This window comes from Rhodnius prolixus, unplaced genomic scaffold (assembly GCF_049639745.1).
Source record: "Rhodnius prolixus isolate KJV_2025 unplaced genomic scaffold, Rpr scaffold_6, whole genome shotgun sequence".
Taxonomy (NCBI): Eukaryota; Metazoa; Arthropoda; class Insecta; order Hemiptera; family Reduviidae; genus Rhodnius; species Rhodnius prolixus.
Genome location: NW_027411634.1, coordinates 1,425,594 through 1,444,351, shown reverse-complemented (window position 1 = coordinate 1,444,351; position 18,758 = coordinate 1,425,594). Strand labels below are relative to the sequence as shown.

Here is an 18,758-nt window from a genome sequence, read left to right as displayed (position 1 = left end):
TTTTTCATCAGAATGGAAGTTTCAAGAGTGAATGGGTAGTGTATGTAGAGCTAGAGCCTGCTGTTTCCAGCTTGGCTCCCATTTGCGAATAATTACGTAGCAAACTCATCTGTAATTGTTCAGTAATTAGCTGATTCATTAATAAAAAAAATTGTGAATACAAAAAAAAAAAAAAAAATTAAAAATAATGTTTTCTCGAAAGAATATAATTTTCAAAAAATTAAAAATGAAGTGAGTTTTTTATTTAAAAATAAAAAGTATTCAAGACATTTTTCTTTTTAATCTATAAAAAGTGACGTCATACTTACCAAGTGATGTCATGGAAGGACCCATACAAATCAACGAACCTCTGAGATCCGGTGAAGCTACTTCCGTTATGTAGACAATAGCGGGACTGGGACCCATTGCTAGAAAGAAAAATAATAGAAGAAAAGAGAATTATTTTGTGATGAAGGATTTGCAAAGTCAAAGTAAAGAAAGAGGTAAAGTTTACAAATTGGTGGGTTTAAAGAACCGGCTATCATGTGCTAAAAGGGAGTAGAATTCCCAAGATAACGCGTCATTCAACGATAAGGTCATTGATGAATGGGGTTTGAATATTGGAATGGATGTTGGATTCTGTGTTGATGGGGTTGGAGATGGGAAGATATTAGATAAATCCCAAAACTTGAGCCCATAAGTCCAAATTGGTAGTAGGAGAAGATTGTAGAGTAGGACTTGATAATTAGAGCTGGTCCAGCAGTCGCTTGAGCAGGTAGTGACCCTTTTTTCCACTTAGTTTCGTTTTAGTCTAGTAAATGTGGGTTCCAAGTCAAGATTTGTCTATGTTGAGTCCTAGAGGCATTTCCATTGTATCAACGCATTGGCAGTAAGGAAGATTTTTATAAAAACTGAAGAAAAGATGGCACTCCTCAGTTTGAAGGTTATTTCGTCTTCGAAATCACTGTTCCGAAGGTTGGTAGATGTTGTTCAAGGTTAAGTGTGCTAAGGAGTGGCTAGGGATGCGCAGATAAAGTCCAATCTGCTTTTGTGAAGCTTTGTGTAGGTGGATTGGTAGATGATAAAAAACAAGGGAAAAGGGAAATACTTTCCCACGGGACACCAGCTGACCAGGAAAAATTTATTCATTTAAGTGGTACTTCCGGTGTAGACCAAAACAGTGAGGGCAAGGAAGAGAGTCCTAAATCACAAACCGAATATTTTCGGTTAAAAACGCAGAATCGGAAACCAGTACGATCAGAATACCTTCCCTTACTTTAGTAGAAAAACAAAATCATTTACCAAGAGCGAATCCAGTCAGAAATCTACCAATGTACAGCATAGTAATATTATTGGCTACAGCAATCAGTATCCAGCCAATGATGTACGGGATACAGGCGACTCGTATGGTGTTCAACCTTCCTATACAGTCCACCAGGTAACCGGTAAGCAGCGCTCCAACGGGCACTACCATCACTGCAAGACTGGCTGCAACAGAAGAATTTTCATTATTGTCTCGCCCAAGCACTAATCTTATCCACTAGCTTGCAATCTGCTACATCCCTAGATAAAAGCACTAACCAATCCATGATGTTTGTGCCTTTGTAACGGGTATTTCTGTATCTTCTGCTTCTAATTGTGGGATAAGTATGGCTGAATATCCAACTACGATTCCAACGGGTAGATGAAATGATGCGGCTGCTATGCATGCAAGAATCTGTGGTAGCAAAAGAAGAATGGGAGATTAATATCATTGCCCAGGATGAGATTCAAGATCATGTCTGATGAGAAACACTCAAACTCACATTCCCTTATGAAAAAAAAAAAGAAAAGAAAAATCTACCCACAACTCCTTCTTAGAAGTACTTCGAAGTATTAATCGAATTTTCCCAAAAAAAAAGTTTCCTTAAAAGAAAAGAAAAATTCTAGAAATCAGTTGCGAGAAAATTTAAAAATACGGAAAATTCTATTTAGTAAAGTAGCATTTCCGGATCAGCAGATTTTCTTCGAATACGGAAAATTCTATTTAGTAAAGTAGCATTTCCGGATCAGCAGATTTTCTTCGAATACGGAAAATTCTATTTAGTAAAGTAGCATTTCCGGATCAGCAGATTTTCTTCGAATACGGAAAATTCTATTTAGTAAAGTAGCATTTCCGGATCAGCAGATTTTCTTCGAATACGGAAAATTCTATTTAGTAAAGTAGCATTTCCGGATCAGCAGATTTTCTTCGAATACGGAAAATTCTATTTAGTAAAGTAGCATTTCCGGATCAGCAGATTTTCTTCGAATACGGAAAATTCTATTTAGTAAAGTAGCATTTCCGGATCAGCAGATTTTCTTCGAATGCGGAAAATTCTATTTAGTAAAGTAGCATTTCCGGATCAGCAGATTTTCTTCGAATACGGAAAATTCTATTTAGTAAAGTAGCATTTCCGGATCAGCAGATTTTCTTCGAATACGGAAAATTCTATTTAGTAAAGTAGCATTTCCGGATCAGCAGATTTTCTTCGAATACGGAAAATTCTATTTAGTAAAGTAGCATTTCCGGATCAGCAGATTTTCTTCGAATACGGAAAATTCTATTTAGTAAAGTAGCATTTCCGGATCAGCAGATTTTCTTCGAATACGGAAAATTCTATTTAGTAAAGTAGCATTTCCGGATCAGCAGATTTTCTTCGAATACGGAAAATTCTATTTAGTAAAGTAGCATTTCCGGATCAGCAGATTTTCTTCGAATACGGAAAATTCTATTTAGTAAAGTAGCATTTCCGGATCAGCAGATTTTCTTCGAATACGGAAAATCCTATTTAGTAAAGTAGCATTTCCGGATCAGCAGATTTTCTTCGAATACGGAAAATTCTATTTAGTAAAGTAGCATTTCCGGATCAGCAGATTTTCTTCGAATACGGAAAATTCTATTTAGTAAAGTAGCATTTCCGGATCAGCAGATTTTCTTCGAATGCGGAAAATTCTATTTAGTAAAGTAGCATTTCCGGATCAGCAGATTTTCTTCGAATACGGAAAATTCTATTTAGTAAAGTAGCATTTCCGGATCAGCAGATTTTCTTCGAATACGGAAAATTCTATTTAGTAAAGTAGCATTTCCGGATCAGCAGATTTTCTTCGAATACGGAAAATTCTATTTAGTAAAGTAGCATTTCCGGATCAGCAGATTTTCTTCGAATACGGAAAATTCTATTTAGTAAAGTAGCATTTCCGGATCAGCAGATTTTCTTCGAATACGGAAAATTCTATTTAGTAAAGTAGCATTTCCGGATCAGCAGATTTTCTTCGAATGCGGAAAATTCTATTTAGTAAAGTAGCATTTCCGGATCAGCAGATTTTCTTCGAATACGGAAAATTCTATTTAGTAAAGTAGCATTTCCGGATCAGCAGATTTTCTTCGAATACGGAAAATTCTATTTAGTAAAGTAGCATTTCCGGATCAGCAGATTTTCTTCGAATACGGAAAATTCTATTTAGTAAAGTAGCATTTCCGGATCAGCAGATTTTCTTCGAATACGGAAAATTCTATTTAGTAAAGTAGCATTTCCGGATCAGCAGATTTTCTTCGAATACGGAAAATTCTATTTAGTAAAGTAGCATTTCCGGATCAGCAGATTTTCTTCGAATACGGAAAATTCTATTTAGTAAAGTAGCATTTCCGGATCAGCAGATTTTCTTCGAATACGGAAAATTCTATTTAGTAAAGTAGCATTTCCGGATCAGCAGATTTTCTTCGAATACGGAAAATTCTGTTCTCGTATTTGATTTTTATTAATAAATAACTACCCCCTTCAACCAGGAGTGCCCTTAAACCTAATTTTCGGGGGGGAAATATAATTTTCATAAAGATTTTCATGATATGCAACTAGTACGATAAGAAAGGTGGCCCGGAAAACCTTGGATTTGATTTAGTGGCTAAGGTTCACTAGTCTCCTCAGTCCACTACTTCTAATTAGGTAGTTGACGTAAAGCCAGCTTGAAATATTAGGCATTTCATAATACGATTAGATTGTATTAGAAGGGCGGTTCCACCAAAAAGGGGAAGGAACGCAGGCAATCAAAAATGCCCATTGTTCCCCGCCCACCTCTCATCACATGAGAGATACCGGGGCTTTAAAACAACAAATCCGGCTAAAGGTTGCCAGATGCTAATATAATAAACTAATAAAGTAGCAACAGGACACTAGGGAGCATGGCGACTCAATCGCCACAGTGCACTGGAATAAACCTAGGAAGTTCTGGTAGATTACCAGAGATGCCACAATCTCCGGTAGGGAGACTTTTAACCTCCCGAAGACGAGAAATCTAGTTTTAGTAGAATAAACTGGACACACCTCTACTAAGTGCTGCACAGTCTCATTGGACTAACCACAGCCGGCACAAACTGGCGACTGGTACATAATACGATACGAATATTCGAATCGAATTGTAATGGTATTCCAACCAGCCACGACTCTAAACTTTACAATAAAAAGCCCTTCGCATAATCCTCAATGTATAAAATCCAACCGAATCATTCCAAAATTACCTTTATTACGTCATTTCCAAATGTGACGTAACTTTAGTTCCACAGGACAATCTCTAAGTGCAAAGCTTCAGTTTCCGATCAATCTTTCCACACGTCTTAAGCAATCAATCGTCTCGTGATTTATTCATGAGTGAATCTAGTCTAGTGAGTTTTAAAATCATGAAATCTCCTTAAGTGGCGTACCTCCACTTCTGGGTACCTAATTTACTCAGTAAGAGTTATAATTACAGTACAGCCATCTGTATTATTTGTGGCAAATTCTTGCCGTTATTTAACAAATTTTAAAATAATTAATAAAATTTGAATTCAAATCTAAGCCACTAACTAAATAAGCAAAGTAATAGAAAGTACTTACGTTACCACATTCCTGAGTAATTTTACAGTGAACAAATTATATAGTGAGACAACAACATTAGAGAGAAAAGAAAAAATTGAGTTAATGGTAATATTCACTAAAGTAGTAGATAATAACAACCTATTTTTTGCAACCTTCCTAATGTGATAACCTTAATCTTAAAAGTGGCGAATGAAGTGATTAAAACTGTCGCGGTAGGGCCAGCTGTACAAAGGGTTGATCGTGAAAAAGTGCGCGAAAAAGCGTAACGTTGAAAAACACTCAACTTTGACAATTTTTGCCTCTTTTTCTATAAAAGATAAAATTCCCAAATTTTCTTTAAAATATAGAGAAAATCCTCCTTTATAGCTGTAAAGTTTTTGCACAACATAGATTAAATAAATTTCGAGAAATACGGCTTTTTCGAAAAACATTCTTGATGCCTTGATGTCATTCGATTCGAAATTTTTATAATTTTAACATGCAACTTGTGTTTATAAAAAATTTCTAAAATTACCTCCCCACTGTTTATTTTAAACTTAACACATTATTTTAATGGTTACAAAAAAATATGGTTGTAACAAATTGTGTAATATGGATTAAAGACAATGAATAACCCTTACCTGAGGATATAACTTTCTCTTTGTTCTCTTATTCTCTTGGCTAGCAGGATCGAATCTAAGATCAAATACTGACGCTGCAACATCTGTTGCTGTTTCTTCTTTTTTCTCTTGTTTTATAAATATTTCCGTTTCCGGGGATTTTCTACAAACAGAAACAAACCAAATATGCAGGAAATTTATTTGAATGAATAAGAGTTATAGATTTACAAATGTATTTATTTATAATTTATTAACAATACACACAGACCAATCCGTGGTTCTTAACACAACGAAACATAAAATAGATAGTTCCGGTGGGGTCCCGAAATCGGAAATTAAAAAGAGATTTAATTTAATTATGACCTAATTTCATTTTACTTGCATCTCTTGCCTAAATATAGATAGCATGTTATATTACATATTTAATGCCCAAAATAATAAACATCTCTTATCACCTCTTTACATAATATTTATGACTGCTCGTAAGTCTCTAATTTATCACCAAGAATTTTTTTTCTTTTTTCTCATCTCTAAGATTGCGTTGATTAGTGGTTTCCAAGAAAACTAATATTAAAAAATTTAAAAAAAAAATTGAAATACCGGGAATTCAGCATAATTGTAGAGGTAAATGAATACTATATTTGCCTGTGTTCTCGCAGAGATTTATCACCTTATATTTGATTTTAAAATTGAGGTAGAAAGTGGGAATACTATAAATGTACATATTTTCTGAATGTTTACAATGTAAATTTATGATTGGGAAATTTTATTTTCTTTTAAAAACGATGCACAGTTGTAATTGCGTCCTCAATGCACTTACAAAAGATTTCTCAAATTAGAAAATTTTTCATTTTTTTCCGTGACATAAGTATTATAAAAATCTATTTTGATTTTGATGTTTTAAAAATGGGTTTAAGTTCAATTATTACATGTTAAGTCAATCAGCTCTATTTGGATATAATAAAAAAAAAAATGAATCTTGCGGGCCATAAAATTATTCAACGCGGGTCCACATGTGGGCCTCGGTTTAGGCCGCCCTTGCTCTATTACGAGGGTCGTTTGAAAAGTCCGTACAAAGTCAGAGAGATAGCACTACTGGCGCGTATCGAGGTTATGTTTAGTTAGTAGCATCTCTTGGAAGAACACCCACCAAGTTTCAGCCAGATCGGTCTATTTCTTTGTGTTTGGCATTCGTTTGAATCGAGGAAGTCAAGTGATTTTCAAAAAATGGACGAAAAAGAATTTCGTGTGTTGATTAAACACTACTTTATGAAAAGCAAAACGCCTCAGGAGACTAAAGAGAAGCTTGATAAACATTATGGTGACTCTGCACCTTCGATTAGAACAGTTTATAAGTGGTTTCAAAATTTTCGGAGTGGCCATATGGGCACAAGTGACGCTGAACGTTCTGGACGCCCTGTTGAGGTTACTACTCCAGAAATCATTGATAAAATCCATGATATGGTGATGGATGACAGAAGAGTGAAGGTGCGTGAGATTGCTAGTGCTGTGGGCATCTCGAATGAACGGGTATATAATATTTTGCATCAACATTTGGAGATGACAAAGCTATCCGCAAGATGGGTGCCGCGATTGCTCACGCTTGACCAAAAACGAAATCGTGTGAAGTGTTGCAAGTACGGTTTGCAGCTGTTCCAGAAGAATCCGCAGGACTTTAATCGTCGTTTCGTCACTGTGGATGAAACATGGATACATCACTACACTCCTGAGACCAAAGAACAATCTAAACAATGGGTTACCAAGGGGGAATCTGCGCCAAAAAAGGCGAAGACCGTTCCTTCGGCCGGAAAGATTATGGCGACTGTCTTTTGGGATTCGCAAGGAATAATCCTCATCGACTATCTGGAAAAGGGTAAAACTATTACAGGTGCATATTATTCATCGTTATTGGACCGTTTGAAAACCGAGCTGCAAGAAAAACGCCCACGATTGGCCCACAAAAAAGTCCTTTTCCATCACGACAACGCACCAGCTCACACCTCAGCAGTTGTGGTCGCAAAATTAATGGAAATAGGGTTCCAACTCGTTTCACATCCCCCCTATTCTCCAGACTTGGCTCCCTCGGACTACTATTTGTTCCCCAATATGAAGAAATGGCTGGCGGGAAAAAGATTTTATTCAAACGAGGAGGTGATTACAGAAATGGCTACTTTTCAGACTTGGACAAATCCTATTATTCGGAAGGGATCAACAAACTAGAGCAGCGTTGGACGAAGTGTATAAGCCTAAAAGGAGACTATGTTGAAAAATAAAAAAGGTTTACCCCAAAAAATTAAGTAGTTTTTATTTTTGCACGGACTTTTCAAACGACCCTCGTATATCAGCTGTTCCAATATAATCATAATGAACTGAAATGTTAATCAGTAGCAGCTGCTACCTAGTGAGATTATTTGGAACTATAACTTCAACTCTGAATTAATCAGACATATTGTTTGTTTTTCTTATTCTATGTGATTAATATATATTTATTAATTAGGTAATAAAATATGAAATTACTTAATACTTAAACTTGATTGAATTACATCTTCCACATCATACATCTTCTTTTTTAAGAGCAGATTATCTATAATTTATAGAGTGGAGGGTCATCAAAAAGGAAAAAACGTGATTTTTAATTTAGATAATGCCGAACTTATGTACTGATCTAGATTTTTTCAGCCATGTTTATGCTGAAATACAAATTCAGGTTGTAAAGACAGTAGCTTAAAGCTAAATCTACAGCTATGTTTAAAATTGGGTAAACATTTAAGCATCAGTAAATGTTTAAATGTGTATGAAGATTCATTCATTAGTTTGCCTTGGGGTTGGGAACAGATGCAGGACATAACAACTATAACAGCACTCCACTTTCTACAGCAGATCAGATGTTATAGTTAGCTCTAATTTCAGTAGCTGTTCATTCTTTTTGGTGACTGATTCCTAGTTTAAATAGGATGAAAAAATAATTGCCAAATTTATTTTGCCGAGCTTTCGACCTAGGGACTAGGTCATCTTCAGGGCTAGTTTACAAAGTAATATTTTTACATTACAGGGTTGGTGTGTCTTCTGTCTTGTCTGTTGATGGAGTCCTTCACTCCAATTTCAGTTTTCGCCATATTTCTTTTTTCCCTTACGGACGGACCATCTTGGAATCTACATTGACCAGTGGGCTCACTGTTGTAGGCTTAAAAGCCAGGTACAGAACACTCTACAGACCACTATAGACATGTTTAATCCTGTTGCTGTCAAACTGAAGACTAATATACCACTCAATACTGAAACCTACATGAAATTATAAACCGGAACTGTGGGATTCTTGCCAAGCCTTTCATCCAATATCCTTGCATCATCATAACCGCCCCAATTTAAGATCCTTTCTTTTAAAAAAAAAACAAGGTAAATGCTCCTTTTTATGAATGAATTCCAATGAAACAACCCGCAACAATAAAAAAAAATAATAATCCCTTTAATCAAAAATGTTATCTACTCCTGTTACCACTACTTTCATTAATCTCTGTCTACAACATTGAATCTTTTTAAAGATCTACTTTAGAAAGAAACTTTAGCTCATATTACATGCATGCTCAGTGCAGAACGGCACCAAAAAAACAAACGGAAGGCATTTTGCGAAAAAATTGCTACAATAAAAACTGTAAAAATCGATGCAGTAAAAGGAGCACTTCCGATAGTTAGATCGATTTTTTGATGAAAAGCTTATTTCAAGATCTCCTTCTGGTACCCAAATGTTATAACAAAATTTGGACCATTTTTACCATTATTTTGATTTTATACTGGTTATGCAGACAGATGAATCAGAAAAAATTTCACTTTTTTACGCTCAGAAGAGCTCAAAGCAAAAGGAAGTATTTCTTCGTACGAGAGGGTATAAAAAAGTAACAGGATCACATAACTGTATATCAATAAAGGTTTAAAATTCACAAAAAAAAAGGTTACTAAAAGAAAAAAAATGGCACACAACTCTGTCTGCAGGTCTTTTATTTGGATACAAAATTGAAAAAATACACAATTCACTAATTTTGGCACAATTTTTGTTCCAGGTGGGGGACATCTGCAAGAACAATGAGGGCAACGAACTGCAAGTAAGTAACAAATTGGCTTCAATCTTTTAAAATAAGATACCATCGATTCTTAGAACTTAACCGCATTGTTCCATTAAGCATGCGCAGTTATTTATTTATTTTTTTTTGCCTATCTTCTGTCACGATTAAATCTTTAATAGATGATAGTTCATAGAGCGTCTACAAGAATCAATGCTTGTCTACCCATACTTGTATATCATGGTAAAAAGGTTTTTACTCGCGAGTAATATACACTGAATTATAATCAGATTAATAAAATTACGTAATCCATAACCTGGCATTTCTTCATCTTGCTGATAAGTACGCAAAGAGTGTCATACTCAGAACACAGATGAATGACGTTGTCAATGACGGAGCCTAGCCTTTCCAGAATTGGACGCTCTTCGGAGTAGGTATCCTTTTCCAGCCCAAATATTACCGGAAGTAACACGTTATTGTATGGTACCACGTTTTTTCAGAATGTTTATTCTACGAAAATTCATTTTTCTTTTAATATTACGCACATTTATGTACGAACACTCTTCTAAATACTTTGGTATCGATACAAACAAATATACAATTAGATCAATTCTTTAGAATATTATTGATCAATAGAGATCCTACAATCCACTTTTAGAACATTCTCGCTACTGTTACCAAGCTCTGCGTTACCGGCGGCCAGGAAAGTAAGGTTTAGAGAGGGGACGGAACTAATATTAGATTTTAAAATTACAGCCGGTACAGGAAATGAAGTAATAATAATTCATTTCGAACTAAAAAAAACACACATTTTTCGAACTCAGAGCACCACAAAAAAAACAAATGAACACTCATAACAACAACTTTGTACTTAGATCCAAGATTCTTGTTTTAACTACCAATAATTAACATGGTAGAGGTTATAAAGAAAACAAAACAAAAATTACGTCATTCAATAAAATATCGATTTAAATCGAAAGAATTTGTTTGTATTTTTTTCAATAAGCCTTAATAAAGCATGATGAACGAATCAGTTTCTATCTAATTGAACTTAACGAATCACTTTGACCCTTGCACCCTGGGAACATATTCCAACACAAAACAAGACTCGGTCACATAAACATGGGACGATCTGTTGTTACCACAACTCGTTAATATCAATTAATTGAATGATACTGGTATCACACACACACATCCTTGGGCTGGTTTCCTTTCTATAACAAATAAATTAATTGAATCTTCAAATTTACTTAAATTAATATTTAATTTGGATTGAAATTTAATTTAAATAATATAATCTGGGTGTGAACCTCACAAGACTTCCTCTTACTGCAGTTATTGACGTTGTAACTTGTACCCCCTCCCAAAAATACCCACCTTATCACTTTTGATCGAACTGTTCTGGATAAAAACCCTTAAAGTAGGAAGTTATTACCTACAGGAACGAACCATTTCCGGTCGAACCTTAACATAGAACATAGAAAAAATAACTATAGCAAATCTTTTTCTCTTTTTTAGGAGTTAAAGGAAATCAAATTGACCCTACTTCCTGTTTCATGATATTTATCCTTGTAAATCAATTAAAAAAATTTTTTTAAAAAAATTCCATAATGGACAATATCAATCTTAATAACTAGGTCTATCATTTTGAATAATTAAGAATTGTCCAAACATGTACATACTACAAACAGCAATTAAATAATTGACGAGACCAGATGTGTTACAATCGTGATATGGCACGATAAAGAATTTAAAAAAGAAAAATAACCCATCAACCTACATCGAAATATGTTTTCCTATATTTGAAAATTGAAGGAGAAATTCAGCCACAAGCCCATTTTCGAGAAAAACGCCAAAAAATAAAAAAAAAATTAAACTGTAAAATGTCCACTTTTTTGAAAATGTGTTTTTGAAAATTGATTTCAGGAAAAAGTGGCAATTTCCGGTTTGCTAAACTGGTGGCTCCTATAGTAGGTAGCATCTATACCAAATATTAGATTTGATCATACTAAGACTTCCTGTTTTTGATTTAATGGTGAACACGCACTCCTAAAGGGACACGCCTGTAGGGAGAACTCTAAACATGTTTTTGAAGTGAAATATGTAAAATAAAAATAAATAAGTACCTAAAAACAATTAATACTCTTTAAAAATAAAAAATATTCTAAACATTTAACATAAAGTGGCACTTCTTTTTTCGAAAACACTTGTGAATGAACTTCAGAGATTTTATTCAAGTACCACTCTGCATTTTCTAGAAGATAAACAATATCTGAAATACTTGAAAAAAAAAAAAAAAAAAAAAAATAGCTACGAACAAACAGACATTGAACGAAAAAATAAACACGTTAAGAGATAATCCCATACTTAAAAATACTTGACCGGTAAAAAAATGTTAATTCGGATAAATCCGCCAAAAAAATGATAACACGAATTTCTCGTATCGTAAATGACGTAATTAAATTTTATTGTAATTTGTAATTCAAAACTTCCGGCAGGACAGTTGTATGAGGGTTGATCGTCAAAAACTACTCGCTAGACCAGTGTTGTCGGTGTGTCAAAATTTTGATCGTGGCGTGTCACACATCACAAAAATCTTCCAACCACGTAACATGGCGATCAAGTGCGTCCCTTTTGCCGAATATAGCCGATCATCATCGATGCATACCCGAAGTACATGTTTCCAGAATTTGGCCATTTTACATTAATATCAATATTGAAACAATGTATTTAAATGTTTTTAATATGTATATTTGTTACGCAATATTATTATACTTGTACATGCACGTCTGGTTTCAGAATTAAATTAGTAATTATTATTAACGTAAGTAATAATATTTATTATTAATAACCAACTGTGGCCGTTATGAGAGACAAATATTTGAAATATGATTTTTTTTTATCTTTGAAGATAAAACTGACACGCGTGTCATAGGTTCGCCATCACTGTTCGCTAGACCAGGGGTCGGGACACTCAATCGCATTCAGGACGTTGCATTCACTCACTGAGGATGCATTCTTACTCTCTCTTCATGACGTTACTCTACTCGTCATCCAGTTTAGGCCAATCCTTTTAGAAATAGTTTATATTTAGTTCAGAAAAATAGAAGCTACCAAAGCAATCAGAGTGTATAAGGACGCCAGACCACCGCTCGGGACACTCAATCGCATTCAGGGCATTGCATTCACTCACTGAGGATTCATTCTTACTCGCTCTTCTCGACGTCACTCCACTCGTCATCCTGTTTAGGCCATTTTTTTTTATCTTTGAAGATGCGTGTCAGCACTGACACGCGTGTCATAGGTTCGCCATCACTGCTCGCTAGACCAGGGGTTGAGACACTCAATCTCATTCAGAGCATTGCATTCACTCGCTGAGGATGCATTCTTACACTCTGTTCACGACGTCATTCTACTCGTCATCCAGTTTAGGCCAATCCTTTTAGTACAATTTTGTAATTCACGCTAGTTCCTAAGAGTGTTAGTCTAGTGGTCAAGAGCGTGGCTTTGTATGTGGGAGATCCCCAGTTCGAATCACACGTATGCATAATACTTAATACATCATAATGCTTTTTTTAAATAGAATGTGGAATAGAATCATCCTTCTTTCCCATCCTTGGCAAGAGATGCTTACCGTAATCACAGGTGAAGAAGTCTGGCATACAGGGTACATTAAATTGATGTGATGATTGCTATTATTTGATGATAAAACAAATTTATCCTGATTCAACCACAACCATTACATTACACTACATTCTTTAAAATCTTAAATTATTATTTTTTTACTTTGCGTCACCAAAAACATTTTCTGCAGTCAGAGGACCTCCCAAAACGTGTATTTCTGGTGGAAAATTAATATTGAAAACCGTTCACGAATAGATAAAACTGTAACTTTGATCTTAAATATCTCAACAAATATTAGGGATATCACAACGGAGTTAACGTCATTTTTTGCAGTGTTTTATGCATTTTTCATAATCATTGTCAAAACCAGTGGTCCTTATGAAACCCCAATCAGGTTTTAGGCCGTAACTCCGCCAAAAATGAAAAGATACATCATCGGGGGTGGAAAATTTGAAAACTAGGCCCCAAAAAAAAAACATATAGTTTACTTCGTGGGGTTTTTCGAAATTCTGCTTTCCTAAAAAGTTAGGTGCGTTTTAAATGAATCGCCTTGTACTGCAGACCATTTTATAAAAATCCCTTTTTTGAAAATTTCGGAACCTCAGAATGGATACTTCCGTTGAAATCAAAAAAGCAAACGTCAGTACGATTACTACACCTCTTACTTACTGCCGTAAGGGAAAGAAATAATTTAAATAAATCAAATAAGTAACTTTTTTGAATGCATGTAACGGAATTATTCATGTAACTAATCATATCATTCAAAATAGACAACAACAAACAAGAACCTCATTTGATAACAATATCAACACGCAGTAGCTGAAATAATACACTAAATAAAAATGTCTAGTTTCACAAACACACAAAATAAGCAATACAATTGGAGAAAAGATTTTTTACTTTTTGGCTTTTCGGAAATGGATTTTTGGAAGAAAATTATGAACATTGAAAGAAGATTTCGAATAAAAATAGATTTTTAGTAAAAGGTTCAAGTTTATAAAGATTAAGATAAAGACGAGGAAATGCTTTTAAAAAAACGATTTAGAAGAGAGATTTTCGCTCTCGGAAAAACATTTTTCCCATACCTTCCCAATTTCCCTTCCAATTTCGAATGGTACTAAAAATTCATTTTGTCGTAAATTGTAAACAATCGCAGTATTTATTTCCGGTTTCGAGAGTATCAAGAGGATTAACTGTAAAAACGTTTTTCAATTGCACACATGTTTTATACAGACATACGTACAAATATTTTGTTAGAAACATGTGGCCAAATATAAATAAATGCAAACTTCGTAGTCATTGCGTCAGCAAGACAAAATAAAATTTGTTTTCATCTGAGAGATAGAGACTGACTGCCAAAAATTTTGTTGGGTCTTACTTTCGTATTATATTTTTATTATATATAAGCAAACCGTATTTATAATCGTATATTTACCATAAGTTTGGCAATTATGCCAACTATAAAGAAAGGTTAATCATATTTTTAGTAATACATTGGGCCGTGGCAAAATGTTTGAATAGTAAATATGGTTGACCAGTATTAGTAAACATATGTTATTTACAATAGCGTGTTTATATCATAAAATCGAATTTGTGTGTCACATTAAGTCTTATTAATTCGCTGACAAAGTAGATTATATACAGGTATTTAGATGCACCATTTCGCTACGAAGACATTATATTCTCCACCAACATTTATGTGCTTAAGTCGATAGCAGAGCTAGCAATGAAATATGAATGTATTTAAAAGCTATAGCCGAATTAGAATGAATGGAAGAAAATGCTTAGAGAAGGATTACGTGATTTTAATTTTAGGTTAAGCTATAAGGATGGCAGGAGCACAGAGTGCTGCTCCATCCATTAGCAGTAGTTTATGTAAATAGCGGTATATAGTAGAGGGATGAATGCGTGAAGCGAATGTATTTGTAGGTAAGAATGGAGAGTGAGTGATATTCTAGTGATAAGCACCTAGACGATGCTGGCTGTATGGCGGAAGCCAATGCCAAAAAAAAAAAGAAAAGTAGATTAATTGTATTTCTTTCCTGTTTTGCTTACAAGCTCCATGGTTCACCGGAAATGAAGTTATCTTACAGAACTAGCTTTAAAACTTGGCTATTTAATGTATTTTAGTTGCAAAATTATATTTGATATTATTCACAAAAATTTTAAATTGAAAAAATTGACAGTTTTAAAATATATCATAAGTTTTCGAACTTTGAGAAATTAATGAAAAAGTCGTGTGAGTAGTTTCCAAGGTCACCCAATGCACGGCCTCATTAATATATTTTTTTGCAAGAACTTTCCATTTCTCAATGCAATGAAGGACAATAATTTAATTATACTATTTCTGTCTGTCTGCCTGTAAGACCTGATAATATTCGTCCATGAAATAGAAATAATGAAGATTAAACTAACTTATTACTCAAGTTAACTAAATAACTTGGAAAGATCGATAACAATTCTTAGTGGTTTCCAGTTTCTTTTCCAACCAATCGGCTTATCTGTCCATCAAACACTGATAAGTAACTGGAACATTACTCACCTGTGTTTTTCGCTGATTAAATATAGTTTTACCTTTCTTTCAAAGTGTTGACTAAATAATTTAGTGTTAATAAAAATTGAAAAATATACAGTATATAGCTAAATAAAACATATTATATTACAGACACCTAATGATTATCGATTTATTAGTTTTATTAAATGTCACATGCCTTTTTTTATTACTTAAAATAATTCTGTCACAAATTCTATGAAGCGCTGTGATCGATAATCGGAAATACAGACAAAACCCAGCAGAAATTTTTCCGGAAGAATGGATTCACTCTCATGAATTTATCTTATTAGAATTCTTAGTTTTAAATTCTTTAAATTTTTAATTCAGAATTGTAGAACATACATATGTAGATAATTAGAAATAATTTAATTAAACTTTTGGATTTTATTTGTTCAAATTTTTGGATATTATAATTTAATTTATTTTGTTCACAATTAAATATTCAAATTTATACTTATACTATTGCTAACTGTCACGCCAACTCTGTAATTACCGACTATTACTGATCACGTACTTAGTACACAGAACTAATAAGAGTTCCGGGATAAGTCATTGTTTAAAAGCTGCGCTAGTTGTCAGTGTCACACTTTTTTTTGTATCCAACTACCAAACTACGTGTCGTGGAAGGAGACGACAAGCAAACATACTTTACTATAAATTTCTCACATTAAACCATTAAATAAAATTCAAGACCTAAGACTGGGGAATCGAACCCACTAAACCAACAATACATCTTAGCTTTGCGGGTCTAGTATCATAACCGCTCGGCTATCGTGGCGCCTACAAGCTGCATAGAATTATTGGTTTAAACATCCTAGAATTTATATTTTTAAAAAAATAAGATATAAGCATTGAAAAGAAAAAAAAAAAAGCGAGATCAGATTGAAACGATGTCTTCATTTATTAATTAAAATCCGGAAGTTACAAAATATCATGAGATAAACATTTTCAATTAGACGGCTTCAGGAGCCTCTATGTTGTTTTCTAGATCCAAGGCTAAGTCCAAACCTTGCTTTCCATTGCAAATTACCTACTTCCAAGTACGAAGTACCTATAGGTATGTATAATCTGCCATCTATAGTATAAACTGATATTTATTCTATCGTCAGAAGAACATCATTTCTTTGCGTGTTGTTCAATTACATGATTCACAAGTTTCCTTGTAATAAATCTTTACACAAGGTTGTAAATTTCCATGAAACAAAAAAGTATTATATAATATAAATTCTACTAATGTACTGACACAAATAGGTGCATTTATATGCATCCGTCTCGGAAGATATGTGTGTTCAGTCTTTAACAAACAATCTGATATCAACTTTCTTACGATTTATAATTACCGTAGTTTGCGTAATTAATTTATCTTGTGACACAATTCTCATCTATATTATACATACAGATTATATTATACATGTTCCTCTTTAAAGATAACATTTTCGAAAGAAATCGCTAAAAATACGACAAAAATTCCGAAAAGGGCACTTCTGGTCAAGTAATTGCCTCCAAATTTGGAATTTAGTTACGTAAAAAAGTAAAGTAATCGCCTATTTGTTCAGGCGGGCTTTACGTCCAACTACCAATAAGGTGTCGTGGACGGAGAAGATTATCAAACACAATACCTCACTGTAAATGAAAATCGGTTCACGCGTTTAGGCGCTACGTTGCTTACAAAAAAGGGTAACAAGAACAAGAACATTTTCTGAAAATGCCGTTTTGGCCTATTTTCAGCAACGAATTTCTCGAAATCTATTAGATCTGAGCTGTTGCAAAAAAATTACAGTTATAAAGGAGGATTTGCCCTATATTTTAAAGAAAATTTGGGAATTTTATCTTTTATAGAAAAAGAGGAAAAAATTGTCAAAGTTGAGTGTTTTTCAACGTTACGCTTTTTCGTGCAGTTTTTGATGATCAACCCTTCCTTATACAACTGGTCCTAGCGGACAGATTTAATTTCTCATATTAACCATTAAATAAAATACAAGACCTAGACTGTGGAATCGAATCCACTAACCAACAATACATCTTAGCTTTACGGGTCTAGCCTATAACCGCCTAATATACTTTACTGTAAATTTCTCATATTAACCATTAAATAAGATACAAGACCTAGACCGGGGGAATCGAAACCACTAACCAACAATACATCTTAGCTTTACGGGTCTAGCCTATTACCGCCTAACATACTTTACTATAAATTTCTCATATTAACCATTAAATAAGATACAAGACCTAGACCGGGGGAATCGAATCCACTAACCAACAATACATCTTAGCTTTACGGGTCTAGCCTATTACCGCCTAACATACTTTACTGTAAATTTCTCATATTAACCATTAAATAAGATACAAGACCTAGACCGGGGGAATCGAATCCACTAACCAACAATACATCTTAGCTTTACGGGTCTAGCCTATTACCGCCTAACATACTTTACTATAAATTTCTCATATTAACCATTAAATAAGATACAAGACCTAGACCGGGGGAATCGAATCCACTAACCAACAATACATCTTAGCTTTGCGGGTCTAGCCTATAACCGCCTAACATACTTTACTATAAATTTCTCATATTAACCATTAAATAAGATACAAGACCTAGACTGTGGAATCGAATCCACTAACCAACAATACATCTTAGCTTTACGGGTCTAGCCTATTACCGCCTAACATACTTTACTATAAATTTCTCATATTAACCATTAAATAAGATACAAGACCTAGACCGGGGGAATCGAATCCACTAACCAACAATACATCTTAGCTTTGCGGGTCTAGCCTATAACCGCCTAACATACTTTACTATAAATTTCTCATATTAACCATTAAATAAGATACAAGACCTAGACTGTGGAATCGAATCCACTAACCAACAATACATCTTAGCTTTACGGGTCTAGCCTATTACCGCCTAACATACTTTACTATAAATTTCTCATATTAACCATTAAATAAAATACAAGACCTAGACTGTGGAATCGAACCCACTAAACCAACAATACATCTTAGCTATTACAGATCGGCTACCGTAGCTTCTAATTCTAGTTATGTTACATATTAGAATGCTTAT

At 34.1% G+C, this 18,758-nt stretch overlaps 1 protein-coding gene across 7 annotated transcripts in view; it reads right to left on the bottom strand.

Annotated features, from left to right (window-relative positions):
* LOC141460731 (trehalose transporter 1-like protein) overlaps positions 1–18,758 on the bottom strand; it is an 82,013-nt gene that overhangs the window by 43,773 nt on the left and 19,482 nt on the right. For 5 of the 7 annotated variants that reach the window (XR_012462328.1, XR_012462327.1, XR_012462329.1 and 2 more), the window contains exons 2-6: positions 5,474–5,615; positions 4,872–4,883; positions 1,561–1,696; positions 1,282–1,467; positions 309–407 (exon numbers count right to left, since the gene is read on the bottom strand). Coding sequence is in view for 1 of the 7 variants with exons in the window: in XM_074141002.1 (XP_073997103.1) it covers positions 309–407; positions 1,282–1,467; positions 1,561–1,696; positions 4,872–4,883; positions 5,474–5,615 (575 nt within the window). In the remaining 6 variants the exon portion in view is untranslated. Of the gene's footprint in view, positions 1–308; positions 408–1,281; positions 1,468–1,560; positions 1,697–4,871; positions 4,884–5,473; positions 5,616–5,716; positions 5,736–18,758 lie in introns of those variants that run through there. The other 2 variants (XR_012462332.1, XR_012462331.1) reach the window with 2 other exon arrangements.